Raw genomic sequence first — 18638 nt, forward strand, 5'->3', positions numbered from 1 at the left:
ATGCACTAGCCTCCCCTAGAGTACTACAAGCTACTTAAAGACAGAGAATGTGTCTAGCATAGTGCCTGGGACATAACAGACATGACTGTGCAGGTCTGAGAGGGAATTTATTTTTAAAAAGATAGCCAACAGAGAACTTTGCAGGTGCTAGGGAATAGGGATAACATGAAATAAATTTTTAAAGATTAGTCTCTCACTTTACTGTAGTTTTGAGTCCAACAGAAACTAAAACTGGATAAATAAGCCCAAATTCTCTCCAGAGCTCTAAAAACTTGACTGACACTCAAAGGCACTTATAAGTTACTTTTATATAAACATTTGGCTAGGGGCACCTGAGTGGCTCAGTCAGTGACACCGAAGTGTCTGACTTCGTCTCAGGTCATGATCTCGCAGTTCATGGGTTCAAGCCCTGCGTTGGGCTCTGTGCTGACAGCTCAGAGCCTGGAGTCAGCTTCAGATTCTGTATCTCCCTCTCTCTCTGCCCCTCCCTCACTCACGCTCTCTCTCTCTCAAAAAAAAAATGTAAAAATTTATAAACATTTGGCTAAAATTTTTAAAAATCTGTTTCCCAGGTTAATTATTACTATCAGTCTTCTGCTATACACAGATGATTAAAAATAAAAATTAATACAATCTGAAAAATCAAGAAAAACAAGTCTTATTCAAATTCAACCAGTTCCTTTTTACTATGATTTGGAAGGAAGGAAGGAAGGAAGGAAGGAAGGAAGGAAGGAAGGAAAGAAGGAAGGAAAGAAGGAAGGAAAGAAGGAAGGAAAGAAGGAAAGAAAGAAGGAAGGAACGAACGAACGAAAAGAAGGAAAGAAAAATTAAGGACTTCTATTAAGGTTAGTATCCTAATCTCAAGACATGAAAAGGTATCTCATGGTAGATAGCAGAAACATAGGCAATCTAAAGCCAAGAACATTCTATTCCCTTGAAGCAACAAGCCCCTCAAAATTCTGGTATGAAATTTTTCCATATTTAAATTCTATGTACTATTCAAAGTATGCTGGTAACTACCTGATCTAAGAGAAAACACTATAAAGTAAGTTAACCAAACTACCTGATGGTCTACTGGAACAGTCTTCCAAACAGAAAAACAAATGTCAGAAGTAATCTATTTGCTTCTATACAACATATTTTAGACAACCTTCAACTGGAATTAAAACCACACTTTCCCAACAGAAAAACGTTTAGCAAGACAATACCGAGGACTGCTAAAATCTAAAAGAATCCTATAATGAGATTTGGCGGGGGGTGGGGGGGGCGGTACTTAATAAACATCATTAGGCTCTAGCTGCAAAACAGACAAGTTCGGTTAGAACGTAGCACTGCATCTGCAGCCAACAGTAATCATCATCAGGCTAAAGAAAGGCAGGTTTTTCTTGCCATCTTTATTCAAGTATTTCACAGCAGTTATATTACAAATTACAGTAAATGTTCAAAATTCCAGAATTCAAAAATTAAATAATTTACTTCAAACTAATGTAAAATGAAGTCAAATGCAAAACATCAATTTAACACAATTCTAAATTAAACTATAAACCCAAAATAGACCATAGTTGATGAAGTCTACTTAATCTACAAAGTAGACATACGTGACCGAAACCAAAGAGGACTCCCAAAGTCTAAATAACTGAATGTACAAAATACAAAAGATGCAGGTACAAGCCCAAATTCAAGCTTACAATGTGATTACAAATAATAATTATAATAACAATGGCATTCAGCTACGGGACCTGACACTGAAGATAACCTACCGAATAGCACCATAGCTGAACCAACTTAATCAAAAATGGGAAGATATTACCACCCCACTCCCTAAAAATAAAATCCAGTAAACCTACAAATACATTGGCATATGAGAGAAATCAAGTCATGAAAGGACATAAAACAAAACAAAACAAAATTAATCACAGGTGAGATTCAAGCTCAAAAACACAATTAACTCCACAGCCATCAGTTTCAACCCTAGTGCGGTTCCATCATCTTCAAAAAGCTCCCATGGTCCCCACAGCTGAGCATTAACCATTGTTGGGCTGTGCTGTGATACATATTTTACTGATCTGAGAGCAAAGTTTTACATAGGAGCTATCATTTATAATGCTCACAATAGGAAATAAGAACAGAGGTCAATTTGTACATATTTTCGCCAATGCTATACAGCAAAAATTAAGAACTTACATAAAGGTAAACAAAATTGAGTCCACTTGGATAATTTCACAAGCTGCTTTAAACTATAGAACCACCAAATATCTGTAAAGTAAGCAAAACTGGTATAGTGTGTGGTTTTTGGGGGGGAGAGGGGGCAGAAGGGGAGCAGAGGAGTTGATATAATTTCAGCTAATTTTTCTCCCCTTGGCATTAGACTGGCTTTCTCTTTAAGACCTAAACTGTTCAAAGTGGCAGTTCCTATCATACTGAGGGTGCCTCCTATTTCTCCATCTATATCAAGGTTAAAATAAAAAAAACTTGATCTTTTGGAAGCATTTTAATGCTAAACATAAATAAATTTCCCTTGTCAAACCCACTGATGGCTAAAATCTTAATTAACTTGTACAAATTTAGTAACCTACTAAGAACATGTGCGTTTTTTTTTTTTTTCCTTTCACAAGTGCTGCTGTTACTTGAACAGAATGCTTCTGAATTAGAGTAACTGGAATAAATATTTAAAAAAAAATAGTGCAGCAAGAACCTGAGACTTGCAAAAAACCCTTTTAGCAGAAACTTGCTACAAAAAATCTGCTACATCTTATTTCATCAAATCTTTAAATTCTGTAACAATTTCCATCAAAATACAAAATGCTAATGTATTAGACAGTAAAATAGTCTGAACTGGTATGATGGTAATAAATACTAAAGAAAGCATGAAAATCCTCCCAATAATCAAATTAGAGGTTTCAAATAACCTCCCCTTTAAAATGGTTCATCGTTAATCGCACTTGCCCACCTTAAAAATACAGTGTGTCTACACGGGTAGCATCTTGAATTACATGACTTAACTGAATATTATGAAAACTTCATAGACTAGGTATAAAGAAAAAAGTGGCATTTCTTAAAAAATTAAGCTATAATCAGAAGGCGCAAAATGTTAATGTAAATGCCAAGAAGCACTTAAGATTACTGCAGTAGCCTACGGCCAAAGTGTGCTTTCTGCGCTGGCATTGGGCACACTCCGAACAGCCAAGAGACAAGGAGACAAGTACCTTAGCTTCAGCGTGTAAACGGTGGCAAAGTGATTACAGGACTCTGTAAACACTACTGGTAACTAAAATACAAAAAGCTGAGGTAGCTCAGTATCTCTGCAGTAGTCCAAGACCATTTGCTCTAATTAAAACCCAAACTATATGTGTTGCATATATTGGAAAGACACACCGGCAGCTAACGGCTACAATGAATGAAGTTATCAAGCCAACTTGTCAAAATTTTCTACTTTTTTTGTTTAAAAATCATCTGATAAAAAAATGTCACTGCACTCCCTTTGCCTCTTTGCAACTGCCTAGACTGTGTCTCCAAATTTGTAGAAAGGTTTTGTAAAACTAGTAACCCATAATTAATTTTAGGTAAGTACAATTCAGAGAAATCACTCAACAAGGTCCAAAACGGGTTCCAATCAAAATGAATAGTTGTGAAGGTAAGCTTATGGTAAGGGATTTAAACATTAATACTGTTAATGTCCATTAATGTCCATTAATTCAAGGACCATACCAGAGCTCACCTGCAACTATGCATATAGAAAATGAACTTTATGGAGCTTCTGACAAATTCCTCTTTTCTGTCCATTTGGCAAGTCCTGGCTTTAAAACAAAACAGTAACAATTTACTATACATGAAATCATTCTTCTCTGGGAACTCAAACATGAATAACTATTAAATTGCCACTGAGAGAAGAAAAAAATGTCATCTATCTATTTTCTGGCCATCATTGTCAGCAATGCTGGAAACGTGTGAGTTTTTTGGTGGACTGGGTAGTATTTGTTGTTGTTGTTTTATTACATGTTTCTTAAACAGAAACAGACCATACAGGAAAACTTACCATTTTAGTATATATCATGTGGCTTAATGAGTGTCTTGATTGAGTTTTGAAAACAAGATAGGCATTTTATACCAAAACACTGGTTGCCTCTCAACGACACAGAGTATCAAAACTTATTTTCAAGGTTGTGACCAAAGAGACATTCTAACTGATTTGCTACAAACAAGCCCATCCTTTTGTTTAGCCTTATCTTTCTCAAATGAATTAAAAGGCACGTTAAAGGCAGTTCTAAAGAGCCTAATCTAATTTCATCCAGTTTCTTCAGTTTCCCACCAGAATATACCATAGCCAACTCTAAAACAGGTTTCAGTCCATTACCCAGAGGAAAAAATAAAAACAAATACGCTAAAAGGAGCAGAAAGGAGGGGAAGGAAAAAAACAAAAACAAAAAACAAAACAGGTTGCCCACTGTTTAAACAATTCAACACAGTTAGAGAACTGCCCCATCCAGTTTCCTCGAGTTTGCTGGTCTGCTCCCTAAGAGAGAAGTCTCCAAAAGAGAGTGCACGAAAAGAGGAGCAGAAGTGAGAGCAGTTTCTGTAGCACCAAAATCTCCAATCTGTGGGGTTGTATTTTTTATTTGTGGAAAATACAACATGTTTCTGAAGTTCTGTTTGGTTCTTGTAGGCTGGTTGGTTTCAGGTACCTGAGACAATAGCACCAAATTCAACAGAGAGAAAGAATGAGTGAGAGAGCACTTTACACCAAGGCTCTGCACATAATTGGTGCAATTTGAAATTGAATGGCTCAGAAGACTGCTCTGTCAGGAGCAGATTGGAGAGGATAAACCACTCATCTTGAAAAGTTCATAGGAATGTCTCAAACATATGAACTGTTCTTTCCATCTCCTACAAGGGGAAAAAAAAGTGCATGTTATCTATTAAAGGAAGGACAAAAGTATTATGGGAAAATTCACTCTAACTTTTTAGAGAAAGAAATTTAGGTACAAGTTAAGCTTTAACTATTTTCCTAATTATAATATGGGAGCTTCTCTGTAAGACTATCTTATCTGCCCTGGACACTTCCAAATGCCTCCCATTGGATATTTAGGCGAATGGATGATGCTAGTACCACTCAATGAGTATTTATTGTGCCAGATATTGTACTGAGAGATTTATGTATATAAATAATTTGTCAGCTAATAAACAAAAGAGTCAATTTGAATATAGGTAGCCTTACTCCAGAGCCTGAGTCCTTCCTTTACTCATATTCTCCCAAAGCAAAATGAATGTATTCAGCCTAGTAAAACTTGTACCCAAAGTAGAATGCACCTGTTCCCACTGCAATTCACTCTAATCAGAGCTGAAAGAAAAAAGGAGGGAAAAAAAGAGAGCCAGAAATAGTCACTGCCATCACCACCAGAAATGCCACTCACTGGTGATTCTGCTATAGCTCCCTTCCCTCCCTAAACAAAACCCCTAGATTATAGAGGTCCAAGTCCCCTACTGAAAAATGTTTCAGTACTAAAGAGTATTCAATACATTCAAGCTAATCAAATGTCAATCATGTGAACAAACAAGTTCTGGGTGGGTGGGGGGTGGGGGGTAGTAAAGAACTCTACCCTACACATTTCACTTAGATGGCCAAGTGTCAAATACATCAAAGGCATCTGGTACATCTCTGTATACAATTAATAGGCCAGATTATCATTGATCAAAAATTTCTCATATATGACCAATAAAAATCACTTTTGCTAAATGTTTCATCATCTTATTACTGAATAAGAAAAAAAAAGTCAGGTTATAAAACAATATACAATATGACCTCAATTTTTAAATATACATTCACATACTTTGCTCTCTTCCTTTGATTCAAGTCCAATATTCCTTATTACACATGAAAAATAATCCCATCCTCTGCATACAAATCTTTAATGTACTAGAAATGCTCCTGGAGAGCAGGGACTGTCTTATTCATGTTTTGCAGCCCAAACATCTAGCACAGTATCTGGAACTACAGGCATTCAATAAATATGTAATAACCAGACCACCAGATAAATAAGCTAACAGGCAAATGAACAGGGAGTCTAAGTCACTTAGCCATTTAGTGGGTTTCTATTTGCTCAGATGACTTCAAAAAGCAGAAGTGTGGCTTGATGATGTAAATTGTATGAACAGATATGAGTTCCTATTTATAAGGAAGAACTCACTTATGGCCCGAAGTTGTCTAGAAAGGGAACAATTCACTTTAAAAGTGCCTAAACAAAAGAACAAGCACTCCTTTGTGCAGCCATTTCATAGGACTAGATCTGATTAATGAGATGCCTTTTAAGTTCTCTTCTAATCATTAATGGGGTGGCAAACAGATCTCACTTCCCAGGCCCATTCCTTTAATCAGCAGTGGCTGCCTTGATAGCACTGGTAAGGACTGTAGGGCCATTCCCACATTCAACTGGCCCAAGTGATATGTTTAGTGATCACTAAACTAGTCACTAGTCAGTAACAAGAAAGGGACAAGAGAATTGTGGCATGCTCTTCTGTGTATTTCCTAACCCAGAACCACGAATTTCTGTGTTTTCATAAACAAAGAATCTCAGATTACTTCTGTCCTGAGACAAAATGATACAGTAAGGCTTTATTCTTCAAACTATAACTCTTAATGAGTCTTCTAATCTTAAATCTTCAAAACATTCTTCAGTTACTTGGTGAAAGATAGAGACTAACTTTTTTCCCTTTTTTGGGGGAGGTGGGGTGGACAAGTAAAAGCATGTATCTGTTTAAGGATGCACTGAGCACTTACCTCTACAAGTTGTGATTTGTCATAATCTTTACGATGACGATAGATGCACTGACTAAGAAGAGAATATAATCTCTCAAGTTGATCAACTGCCAGATTGTTGCTTTTATCTACCAATAAATCAAGCAATTTCTAAGAAAAATTAGAAGAAAAGAGAATAAAATAAAGTTTGTTTTCATTGTTCACACTGAAACAGTTATATTCAAATGGTTAGGCAAGAGACACCACAGGCTATAATGTAACAGTGACACCTGATTTTAGAAGATTCTAGGGCTTAGTTTATTACCAAGACCATTTTCTAAATCCCTCAAAACACACAAAACTCTTTTTTTTTTTACTAGAAGCCCCAAAGCACTTATATTCCTAGGTTATAGCAAGAGATTATCAAAACTAGCTTTGTTCAACTGACTACAAACATATTGAAATGTGTTTCCATTCATTTAAAATTGACGATGGGGGGACAACACCTGGCTGGCTCAGTCAGAAGAGCATACAACTACTGATCTCGAGGTTGTGAGTTCGAGCCCCACAATGGATGTAGAGATTACTTTAAAATAAAATCTTTAAAAAAATAAACTGGGAATAGCTAAGCTTACCTTCAATCTCTCATGATCAACTATAAGAGGTGGCACAGGCTCAGAGGGCTCTTCTGGAACCAGTTCCAGGCTTGTCGTTTTTGCCTGCTCTAAAATTAACTTACGATATTTCTTTACTTTAGAAGCACCTACAATTGAAAAAAAAAAATGCACTGCAGCAAGTAAAAGTTAAGAAAAATCAGGCTTAAACAACTATAAATTCTTTTACCCACCACAAAAACTTTTTGGAATAAGGGTATATTCTTTAAATGGTAAATGATTTTTTTTTTGTAAGAATAAGTAGCCCACATTAAAGAGAACTAAACCACAACTATGAAAGCCAAGCCATACTAGAAGATCATCTAATAAACATATCCACTTAAAGGAAGAGAAAAGCAATCTTCACCTCTAAGCACTAACTTATAAAGCAGTCTTCACTCTTTTTATGATTCACTCTTTTTACTATAGCCATCATTTTATAATGTGGAGCTTTCAGGGGTGCCTGGGCGGCTCAGTCTGTTAAGCATCCAACTCTTGATTTCGGCTCAGGTCCCGATCTCACAGTTATCAGATCAAGCCCCTCAATGGGCCCATGCCGAGCATGGAGTCTGTTTGGGATTCTCTCTCTCCCTCTCTCTCTGCCCCTCCCCTGCTTGTGCTCTGTCACTCTCAAAATAAATAAATAAACATTTTTTAAAAATTTGGAGCTTTCAGAACTAGAAGAGGGGAAGGAACCTAGAAAAGCAGATGCAAACACCAAGTAAGGCCAACCTATCTTCATTATTTCCTTGCAAAGAAAAAAAATCTTCCTCAACATTAACTGAAATTTCTTATTTTTCTCTTTTACATTGCCCAGAATTCTATTAGAAATTGATCTGGGTTATGACAATTTTCCTTAAAAATATAAGCCTGTTTAAAGTATAATAGGGCTAGTGATCTTTCCTACCTTAGAGTGAAATACTATAATCTAATTATTTTCCTCTCAACATCATGCCAAGACCAGCCACACTACGAAGAAAGCAAATTCTGAGGTGGCTGAGCATGATCTGACAGCACCAGGCACTCCAAGGGCTAGCCAGGGCTGGAGGCCATCAAGCCCTATGCTCCCCTCTGTCTGCATACTCTATGAGAAGGCCTGGGGGAAGGAACACCAAGACAAACTAAATAAACTATTTCAGAACTCTATACAGGACTGGCCCACATCACAGACACCAAGGAGAACCTTTCCCCTCCCTCCTGCCTTAATCCTCTTATTCCCACGTCTTCAAACAATTCCCTCTCATCAATGCCTGCTAGACAAACAGTAAAAGAACTAAAATATTGCCTTCGAAAACAAATACCTCCATGTAGCAGAGAAACTGTATATTTCAGACAGGCTTTAGAGTGAAAGCCTTGTTTTATAGTTCAATTAACATATGCGAAGAGTTCTGTTAAGACCTTACTGATCTCATTACCCTATCTATGGACATCCAGGAGCCTGACCGCTTGCACTAGGTAACACTGCCCTCCCTGACATTTACAAGTGAAAACTTCAGGTAAAGCTTTTACACAACAAATATCTTTAAAGTTTTTAGGTAATCAATTGAACATAATATTAATTTAAACCTTTTCTGCAAGCTCACTAAAATCTCATAGTGAAGAACACTAAAAAGGATTCCTTGCCTCGTACCCACAGTGCCTCATCAGAAAGAGCTCCCCCTTTCTCCCACTCTGTCCCAGTCATTACTTAACCCTAGCTTCAACACATTTTTAAAGTTCTGACCGTATGATAAATATAAATAAATACCAAAATAAACACTGCTCTTAAAACTACCTTCTATTATTGAAGAAAAAGAAAAATTCTCAATAGGTAGCATTTAAGAACAGTACACACACACACACACACCCCTACCTATCTCTTTATCCATTAAAAGAATTCTAAGACTTTGAATTTTATTTTCCTACTTCCTAATTCTGCTAAAGGGCTCAAAAACTGGCAGCAAAAAACTTTTCCCACATAGCCCAAATCCCAGGCTAAAGCTATATATAACTCCGCACAATTTAGAGAGCATGACAGAATTTCAAAATAGCCTTGCGTTAGAAGAGTACCTATTCAGGATAGAAATGTATATTCAAAGGGTAGATCTCTAACTCACCCCATCCCACTATGGGCCAAAGAATGAAAAATAAACTAAAGCTAGGAAACCCCAGGCCCCCATTACTGCTTCTTCTTAAAAGAATCACACAGCCACGGGAAGTCAGAAGCTGGCAGAGTGCTCTGAGTCTGTGAGAACAAGGTAGATCTGACAGTGCTCATTCTACCGTTTCCTATACCAATGGCCTTACAAAAGCAATGGAGCACCTTAGACTCAACATCCCTCAGATTCAACAGTGAATGCCTGGAATGAATATACCTCAGTATGTGTCAGGTACCAGAACAGGTGATTAATATACATGACTTACTTAACCTCTGCAGTGACACAACTCTAAGTTTAATTCAGAAGATGGAAAAACAGGTTTGGAGAGCGTAAGTAACCAGCTCAAAGTCACATGATTATGATGAACAGAAGTGGTAATTTAACGTGGGTCTACAAGAGTGTAACATACCATACTGCTCTAGTATCCAAGTCTTCTCAGCCCATGCCTACCCCACCCCACCCCAATAATTCTTATCAGAATTCCATCTTAACACCTATGGGTTTACTTTAGCCATAAATCCAAAAGGATCGGGATGACAATCAGGTGGGAAGCAAAAGAGTAAGCAGACAGGAAAGCAACACATTCTGGGCCATAAACCCTCTGAAACTCCCACCCAAATGTAGTATTCACGTGTTCACTTTTCTAGGGAAAGAGATGAAAACTTTAACAGATTCTCAGAGAGTTATAACTGCTTATCAACTACCGCTACTGATGACCAGACAAAATAAGCAATTAGTTAACTCAGGAGTTTAAAATTTCAGGTTTTTTAAAATATCCGTTCTACCTTCTTTATCCAGTTCTGCATCTTTAACCTCCGCATCAGGGCCAGGTTCTAACTTCTCATTATTGCTACATTCCAGTGCCTCTAGTTTCTCAGGATCATCTCCAAGATGTTCATTTGAAGTTTCTGGTTTTTCTTTTGACTGGTCCTCCGGGAGAATCTTTTGTTCAGAACTACATTTATCTCCACTACCACAGAAAGAAACAACTTCAGCTTTGCCATTCTGACACTCCAGAACTGGTATTCCTTCAAAACTGTCGGTGGAGGCCTCACCATTTAGACAGCTTCCTTTAAGGAAAGGCTCTTTCCTAGATGTCTGCTCTGGATTTAGAGAACTGCTGCTGTTGACGAGTAGAGACTCATTGGAACTCTCTTCTTCAGTAGATGCAAAGTTCTCCTTCGTGCCGGCTCCATTGTTAAGCCTCTGCCCCTGGTCCATGTCCATGATGTCACACGATGATTCATCATTGGTCATAGAAAGGTCTCCAGTCTCTTCTCCATTTTCTTCATGGCAGTCAGTGCTTACCTCAAACTCTCCATTCTCTAACAACTTCCTGTCCTCTGTATGGTTCTCATAGTCTGCAAATTTGGTGTCCTCTTCATCTTTTTTTAAATTATTGACTTTCCTTTTCTTAATAATTCCTTTACCCCACTGTGATCGCCGCCTCGATTTTCTCCGAACTCGAACTATTTTACAGGGGAGGAAAACAGATATGTAGAACTTGGGAGTACAATATTTGTTTTACAAATGTTCACTAAATAAGACCCAAAAGAAAGTAAACCGCCCCCCGCCCCCAAAAAAGAACATAAAAGAAAGTAAACCCATACCGGTATAACACACAAAAACTACTTAGCTCTTGACATCCATGCTGACTAATCCTCACAACTTACAAGTAGAATGAATATGAAGTCAGAGATGAACTCTGAAGAATGAAGTTTTTTTTTTTCCTGAAGAATGAAATTTTTAAAAGTTTATTTCCTGTAGGAGTTTACCCAGCATTAATTATTTTCTATTATCTTAAATTCACAACTATTCCTAATTCCTAACATCCAAGGACCATGCATCTATTATGTACATTTCAGAAATGACCACATTACCAGTCTGCCTAGAAAGTTTGGGGCCATAGCCCTGGATTTCCACCGGGAAGGTAAATGCTTTGCCAGCATCACCCAAAAGCTCCTAAACCATGAAAGAAAATGAACACATGCTCCAGTATATCAAGGTAGAACAGTTACAGGTATCCCACAAAGAATTATCTATTACATCTCCTTCCCGAAGAAGGAATCCCCACAGTTAAGTATAGTCATGGATAGAAACCCTATGATAGTTACAGAGGACAATCTGGTTAACCAACTATTAGTCTCCTCTACTATAAATGATCCATCAAATAGGATCAATTGGTTACACAGTTGTTATTTTAAAATATGGGGAAAAAATTAAGCCCTCTGCTATCAAGGTAGCAACAACATTAACAAAACACTGAAAATAAATATTTGGTCAGTTATATGAAAAGGAAGACCCACAAAAATTGAAAATACTGTATTTATCTTTAGATGCTAGAAACCATCATGAGCTTTATGAGTACTTCCAGCTAACAATAGGCTCAGGAATCTTTAATTCCCCAAATATGCGTTTACATACTTTTTCATCCTTTCATCTTTAATCCTTATTGATTCTCTGTATGTAAAGACACCAAGGTATTCACAGGAAATGGACAAATGTTGTTATAAACATTACTCTTCTTTCTTATCTAAGAATAAATCTACTAAAGATTTCTGAAATTATTTCCAAAATTCAAGTTATTTAGTCACTTGGTTCAAACTATATTTTGCCTTCAAAACCATATCATTTGAATCATCTCACCATTTCTTTTCCCCCTACTAATTTCTATTTTTATAATTTACAGTTACAGGGTAATTGGAGAAGAAATTTATTAGTTTACTGTTAAAAGCTGTACATAAGCTAAAGTGATGGGCATTTGTAAGCATTCCATTAACTATATGAAAAACTAATCCAGTACACGTCAAAAATGGGGAAAAAAATTCACCTTGTTCTTTCTCTAAAAGGTGGAGCTGTTAGGTTTTTACTACCTGACAAGTCACTCCTGACAGTGTGACCTCACTTATTCTCCAACTGTGCAACCAAAAGTACAAGAGGTTCCCCTTTCCCTTCCTCACTAAGCTACAGAACTCTAGAACAAGTAGCAGCTCAACTCTGCTCAATCAAGAGCCAGCTCAATTGTCTGATCTGTAGTACACTAAGCAGAGGCTGTAGAAGGCCTACTGAAGCAAGTTTATTTCTAACACTTTCATCCCAGCTAACAACAACAAAAAATGTTCTCACTTGGGAGGATGTCAAACTAGAAATATTTTTCCCCTCCTTATAGAATTATTTCTAGTGGTTAGTATGATTTTGGCGAAATAAGAGAACTTGATCATATAAGCTCCACAGCAATAGGGAATTTTGTGTTAGGCGCTGCTGTAGCTCCACAGCACCTGGCATATGGTAGTATATACACTTATGGAACTAATCTTTAACATACCACTTCCTTTCACGGGACACTTTGTGTGAAAAAACCAACACAGGGGCACAATCTTTACAGTCAATTTTTATAGCCTCTCTGAGCTTGTTTCCAAAACTAAGACCTCAGGAAAGCAACTCTCCCTTAGGGATATTTAGATCTATAATTCAAGTAACTTAATGTAAAAACAGACAAATGATGAGTCACATATGCCATCTACTGGTAAGAGAAAACAAAACTCACATTTGTGGATTAAAATAACATTTTAATGTTTAAAGGAACTTAAACTGCTTAAAGCCAATTTTCAATGGGTTTTAGTTAGTAAATATTTGCATCAGATATAGAGAATGTACAGGACTTCAAAGTTTAACTTAGAGTGCTATGTTCTATAATCCAGATGATGATCCAAGATACAACTACACCAAATAGCTTTAATCAGTTTCATGGAACCAAATATACTACTAAATCCTTCAAAATTTCTCACATATGAATGCCACTTATCACAAAGACAAAAGCTAAAACAATGAGTATGTTTCATCCATTCGAAGTCAATGCCACTGGTGAACGAACATATTATGGCCAGCTTTACTGACAGTTTCAACAGTATTGCCACTTTTATACCAGAACAGTATGGCTAACCTCAGTGAAACATATGGACTGTATTAGGAAGATGCTGTGTTCGTTAACATCTGTCTTCTGGAAATCTTATATATCACCATGAATGAGGAAAAGTGAAGAAAACTTAGAACTAGTACTAAATTTTCCCTAAGTGTATCTCACTTAAACAAAAATAGATTAAAAGGGCTGTACACATTTTTCAAAGTGAGGACAAGATACTCTCTCAGAAAAATGAACCTCCTACTGTTAGCCACTCCCTTAAGTCAAAGTTTCTACTCTCCACCATAAAGAGAATATCTGGTACATTATAGAGCAAGGGTTAGGACTGGAGGCAGGGGTGGATGAAAAGTCTGTTGGCTCCACATCTCTACCCCAAATCCAAAGTTTAAAACTGAAAATATTCAAACCTAGTTCAACACCCGCAAGTACTGAATATAAACAGAAAAGAGCAAATACGGTTAGAGAAGCATGTTCCTCATTCAGCATCCGACCCCACAAGCTCTTCCCCTCTGAACAGAGAAGAGCTGGGAAGATGTGTGGGGAAACAACAGCACCTGGTTTGTGTCCCCAGTTCCTAACAAATCTGCATCCTTCTCAGGTGTCCCCACTACTGGATAACAGGGTCTCCTCAAACACTCACATGCACATTTATTTGCAGAGTTGTGCCAGACATCCAATGGATTTCTTTGTTTGTGCCGAAATGCCTCTTCAACTCTAGTTTCTGTCTTCCGAGCTCCAGTGCCATGAGGATTTATTTGTTCTGCTGTTACCGATAAGCCTGCAGGCAGAAGATAAGCAACACCCATTTAAATATTCCTAGCTACATAAACCAACAAGTTAAAAAAAAAAAAAAGTTTGAAATATAGAACTAAGTTTTAGTCATTAATTATACCTGGACAGTTTGTAATTTGGATGAAAAAAGCATCGTTTGTTTTAAGATGGAAAAGAAATTAGATATAAAATCATAACAAAATAACCTAGCAGGCCATGCTTAACACATAATCCTTAAAGGAACCCTACGTTTACTCGGTTTAATTTGCAAAGGCACACATTCTTATGACTGTAGGACAACGATAATGTATGGTCTAAAAGTCATTATTTCTGCCATCTTAGAATGTAGTAAGTGTCTGTTGGTCCATTAAACCCCACTCACATGAATGGGTTAGCTGGTGTTAGCTGCCTGTCACACCACACTGCAGTAAGTTTGGTTTTCCGATATTATCTTCCTAAGAGTAACCACTCCATCTCAATTTCCTTCACTAGACTTGTTTCTTCTAGGTGGTCCTTAAATGTTGATGTTTCCTAGGGTTGTCTCTGGAATCCCTTTTCTTCTCACTCTGATCTATACCTTCGACCATAAAGTATCATTCATGCCTTCAGCTTCTACTACCACTACATAATAATTCCCAAATCCATGTTTACCCCAAGCATGTCTTGAGTTTCTGACCCATATATCCAACTGCCTCTTTGATATCTCCAACTAGATATCCTAAAGATAGGTCGAATTAAAGATAACTAGTTTATCTTTCTCCACAAAAAAACCTGTTCATCCCTATCTCTATGGAGTTATTCCCTATCTCTATTGGTAGTATTAGCATCTACTAAGTCATTAAACCTGTAATATGGCAGCCAATTTTGACTTTTCCTTCCCTAACAATGCCCTCTTCGATAATTAAAACTCTGGACAGCTCTAACAGTTTTTTTCCTCCAAATGCTTTACTGAGGTACAATTTACATAACATAAAAATCACTCATTTTAAGCATGAAATTAAATGATTTTAGTAAACTTACAGAACTATGCAATCACCATAACTATCCCATGCCACCACTAACCTACCCTTTGTCTCCACAGACTTGTCTTTTGTGAATGTTTCACATAAATGGAATCACACACAGGTGGTCTTTTGTGACTAGATTCTTTCCCTTAGGATAATGTTTCTGAAGTTCATCTATGTTGTACCATGTATCAGTACTTGGTTCTTTTCTGTGGCTGAGCAGTATCCGTATACCATTTGCTTACCCATTCACCAGCTGATGGGACATTTGCGTTCTTTCCAGTTTTTAGCTGTTATGAATAGTCTTTATATGGGCATGTGTTTTCATTTCTCTGGGGTGTTTCCTAGGAGTAGAATCACTGAGTCGTATGGTAAATGTTATGCTTAATTTTTTAGAAACTGCCCAACTGTTTTCCAAACTGGCTCCAACAGTTTTTTAAATTGTCTCTCATCTTCCTATCCTGCCACATTGAGACCTTGCTATTTTCCTGCTGCCATAGCAATGTACCAATTCACTCCACAGCTTAAAATACTTCAATGACACACATTATGGCGATGATTCTCAAACTTTAGCGTACAAAAAAACCACTTGAGTAGTTTGTTAAAGTGCAGATTTCTCAGCCTCACTCCTCTCGGAGAATCTAACTCACTAAGTCTAATAAGCTGATGTGGGTATTAGGCACATACATTTTGAAAGACACTGACCTACAGGATAAAGTCTAAGCTCCTTAGCATTGGCATTGATTCATTCAAATATTTATAGGACAGAGTTCCAGGGACTTCAGCAGGGCTGTGAACAAACCATTCACAACACTTACATTCCAAATAAGGAAGAAAGACCCCCCCCCCACGCCCCCCCCCCCAAAAAAAAAAAAGACAAAATGCCACATGCTATGATGTCCAGACCCTATATTATAAGATTCGGTGACCTGGGAGGGCCTAAGGAAGTAGAAAAAAAGCTTCTTAATTTCAATGTCCTGGACTCCGCTCATCTCTTGAGCTCTATTTCCCACCATTCTGTACAGCTTCAGCAATACCAAACCGTTTTCAGTTCTTCAAGTACACCATGTTATTTCACATCTCTGTGCCTTTACACATGCTATTATCTGCTGTGCTTACAAATACCGCCTCCTCCTCTGTCACTGCCTCCCTTTTTCTGCTCCACTAGAGACAACACCCCTATATTCATTCCCCAAACTCTGGACAAAATGCTGGGATCCTTAACAGGAGGTCTCTCCTCTGTGCTATAAACATGTTCCAATCGATTCATATACCTCAACTGTACTTGATTCGTTTTACATTTTTCTCTGTCTCCTACTAAAGTGTGAGTTCCTCAAGGACAGGATTATACACTGAATGAACAAACCACATTTGCTAATTCTTTATTTTTATATTAACAAAACTGCACATAACTATCAACAGGGAAAACAAAAACAGTATTTCTAAAAGCTTTTAAAAAGTAAGCCCTCTACAGATATGAAGGTCTATCTAAATCCTTTAAGAATAAAAATCAATAGGGTGCCTGGATGGCCCAGTCAGTTAAGCATCTGACTTCAGCTCAGGCCACGATCTCACAGTTCCGTGAGTTCAAGTCCCATATCAGGTGAGCACGAACCCAGCTCTGGGTGAGCTCGAGCCCCATTTCAGGTGAACATGAGCCCCACTTTGGGTAAAAACACGAGCCCCATTTCAGGTGACCCTGCTTCTCTCTCTCTCTCCGTCTCTCTCTCTGCCCCTTGTGGCATTCTCTCTCCCTCTCTCTCTCTGCTCCTCGCTCACTTGCATCCTCTCTCTCTCTCTCTCTCTAAAAAAAGAAAAAGATTAAAAACAATTTAAAAATTTTTAGTTTAAAAAAGAAAAAAAAAACAATAATTAACAAAGAGATACTCCTGCAAAAAAAATTTCACTGAACAGAACTCTATTTCTGTAATTTGCATTGCTGCACTAAAACTTTCACAAAAAGTAAAAGTAAAATATCTTTAAGGGGCACCTGTGTGGCTCAGTCAGTTAAGTGTCTGATTTCAGCTCAGGTCATGATCTCACAGTTCAAGAGTTCAAGCCCCCCATCGAGCTCCATGCTGCAGGTGCCAAGTCTGTTTGGGATTCTCACTCTCTCCTCTCTCCCTGCCCTTCCCCCCACATGCACTTTCTCTCTCCCAAAATAAATAAACTTAAAAATATATGTATCTTTGAGAATTTAAATGACACATATTAATATCAGAAATTATATACAGTCTGTGCCTCAGGATGCATTATTTTCATTCTGCCAGCAACCATAAAGAGACACCACCCAGTAACATTCAATGACTCTTGGTCTTCAGTAGCCAAGGTCATTTCTAGAACTTACCTCTTTTTATTCTTGCTTCCTTTATTTCTTCACAGAGTTTATTAAATTCTGGATCCAATTCAGCTGCAATGATGGCATGTGCAGTGTCCTTCAGGGTACAAGCCCTGTGTCTAATTATTTTATCTGTTAAAAAAAGTTGGTATACATTTATTATACATATAAATAAAATAACATTAACAAAGGCCATTTAAAAAAGAGAAACAAAAGAATACAAACATTTAAATAAAATTGTAAAAAGCATTTCTGGGTGAGAAACAAGTTCATTTAAATGATGAGTAAAAAATAAATATAATAAGCCACTGAGTCACATTCATAATTTTATGAGAACTGTATTTTCAGAACTTCAAAGTACAGGTAACCCTTGTACAACACAGGGGGTTAGGGTGCCAACTCCCCACACAGTCGAAAATCCATGTGTAACTTTGGATTCCCCAAAAAACTTGCTAGTGATAGCCTAATGCTGACCAGAAGTCCTACATGTAACATAAATAGTCCATTAACACATACTTTGTACGTTGTATATATCATACACTGTAGTCTTACAATAAAGTAAGCTAGAGAAAAGGAAATGTGAAGAAAATCGTAAGAGAAAGCACACTTATAGTACTATCCTGCACTTAGTAAAAAACATCCATGGTAAGTGGACCCAGGCAGTTCAAACCTATGTTGTTCAGGGTCAACTGAACTAATAAGCCTATTTAACAAATCACTATCTCAAAGATACGAAGCTTTACTTTATATTTTAAAAAACATGTATGATTTTCAATAAAAACTTTAAGAGATTTGGAGGATATTCACCATTATGTCCAGCACCAAAGTTGCCATAGATGGATACTGAGAATTCAGAAAATCTTAATTTTCTCCATTTAGTGAAAACTGGTAAAAACTGTGAAGAATATAATATATCCTAAGTAAAGATGACCTATCAAAAAACTAACAGAACTAGAAAAATACAGCAAGACACACTAAGCTAAAGAATGCAAAATGGTAAATAAATTGTAGGTAGATCCGGGCAAGAAATACATACATCCTTTTAGGTGAATTATACCTAACATTTGTACTAAGTCTCT

At 37.2% G+C, this 18638-nt stretch overlaps 1 protein-coding gene across 3 annotated transcripts in view; it reads right to left on the minus strand.

Annotated features, from left to right (window-relative positions):
* Positions 1 to 1358: 1358 nt before the first annotated feature.
* ATAD2B (ATPase family AAA domain containing 2B) overlaps positions 1359 to 18638 on the minus strand; it is a 165116-nt gene continuing 147836 nt past the window's right edge. For all 3 annotated transcript variants that reach the window (XM_078444933.2, XM_078444932.2, XM_078444934.1), the window contains 6 exons: positions 17569 to 17691; positions 14087 to 14224; positions 10310 to 10993; positions 7369 to 7496; positions 6776 to 6904; positions 1359 to 4884 (listed from right to left, as the gene is read on the minus strand). In XM_078444933.2, the coding sequence (XP_078301059.1) occupies positions 4843 to 4884; positions 6776 to 6904; positions 7369 to 7496; positions 10310 to 10993; positions 14087 to 14224; positions 17569 to 17691 (1244 nt within the window). In that variant the 3' untranslated portion in view covers positions 1359 to 4842. The remainder of the gene's footprint in view (positions 4885 to 6775; positions 6905 to 7368; positions 7497 to 10309; positions 10994 to 14086; positions 14225 to 17568; positions 17692 to 18638) is intronic.

The sequence above is a fragment of the Panthera onca genome, chromosome A3 (assembly GCF_046562875.1).
Source record: "Panthera onca isolate mPanOnc1 chromosome A3, mPanOnc1 haplotype 2, whole genome shotgun sequence".
Taxonomy (NCBI): domain Eukaryota; kingdom Metazoa; phylum Chordata; class Mammalia; order Carnivora; family Felidae; genus Panthera; species Panthera onca.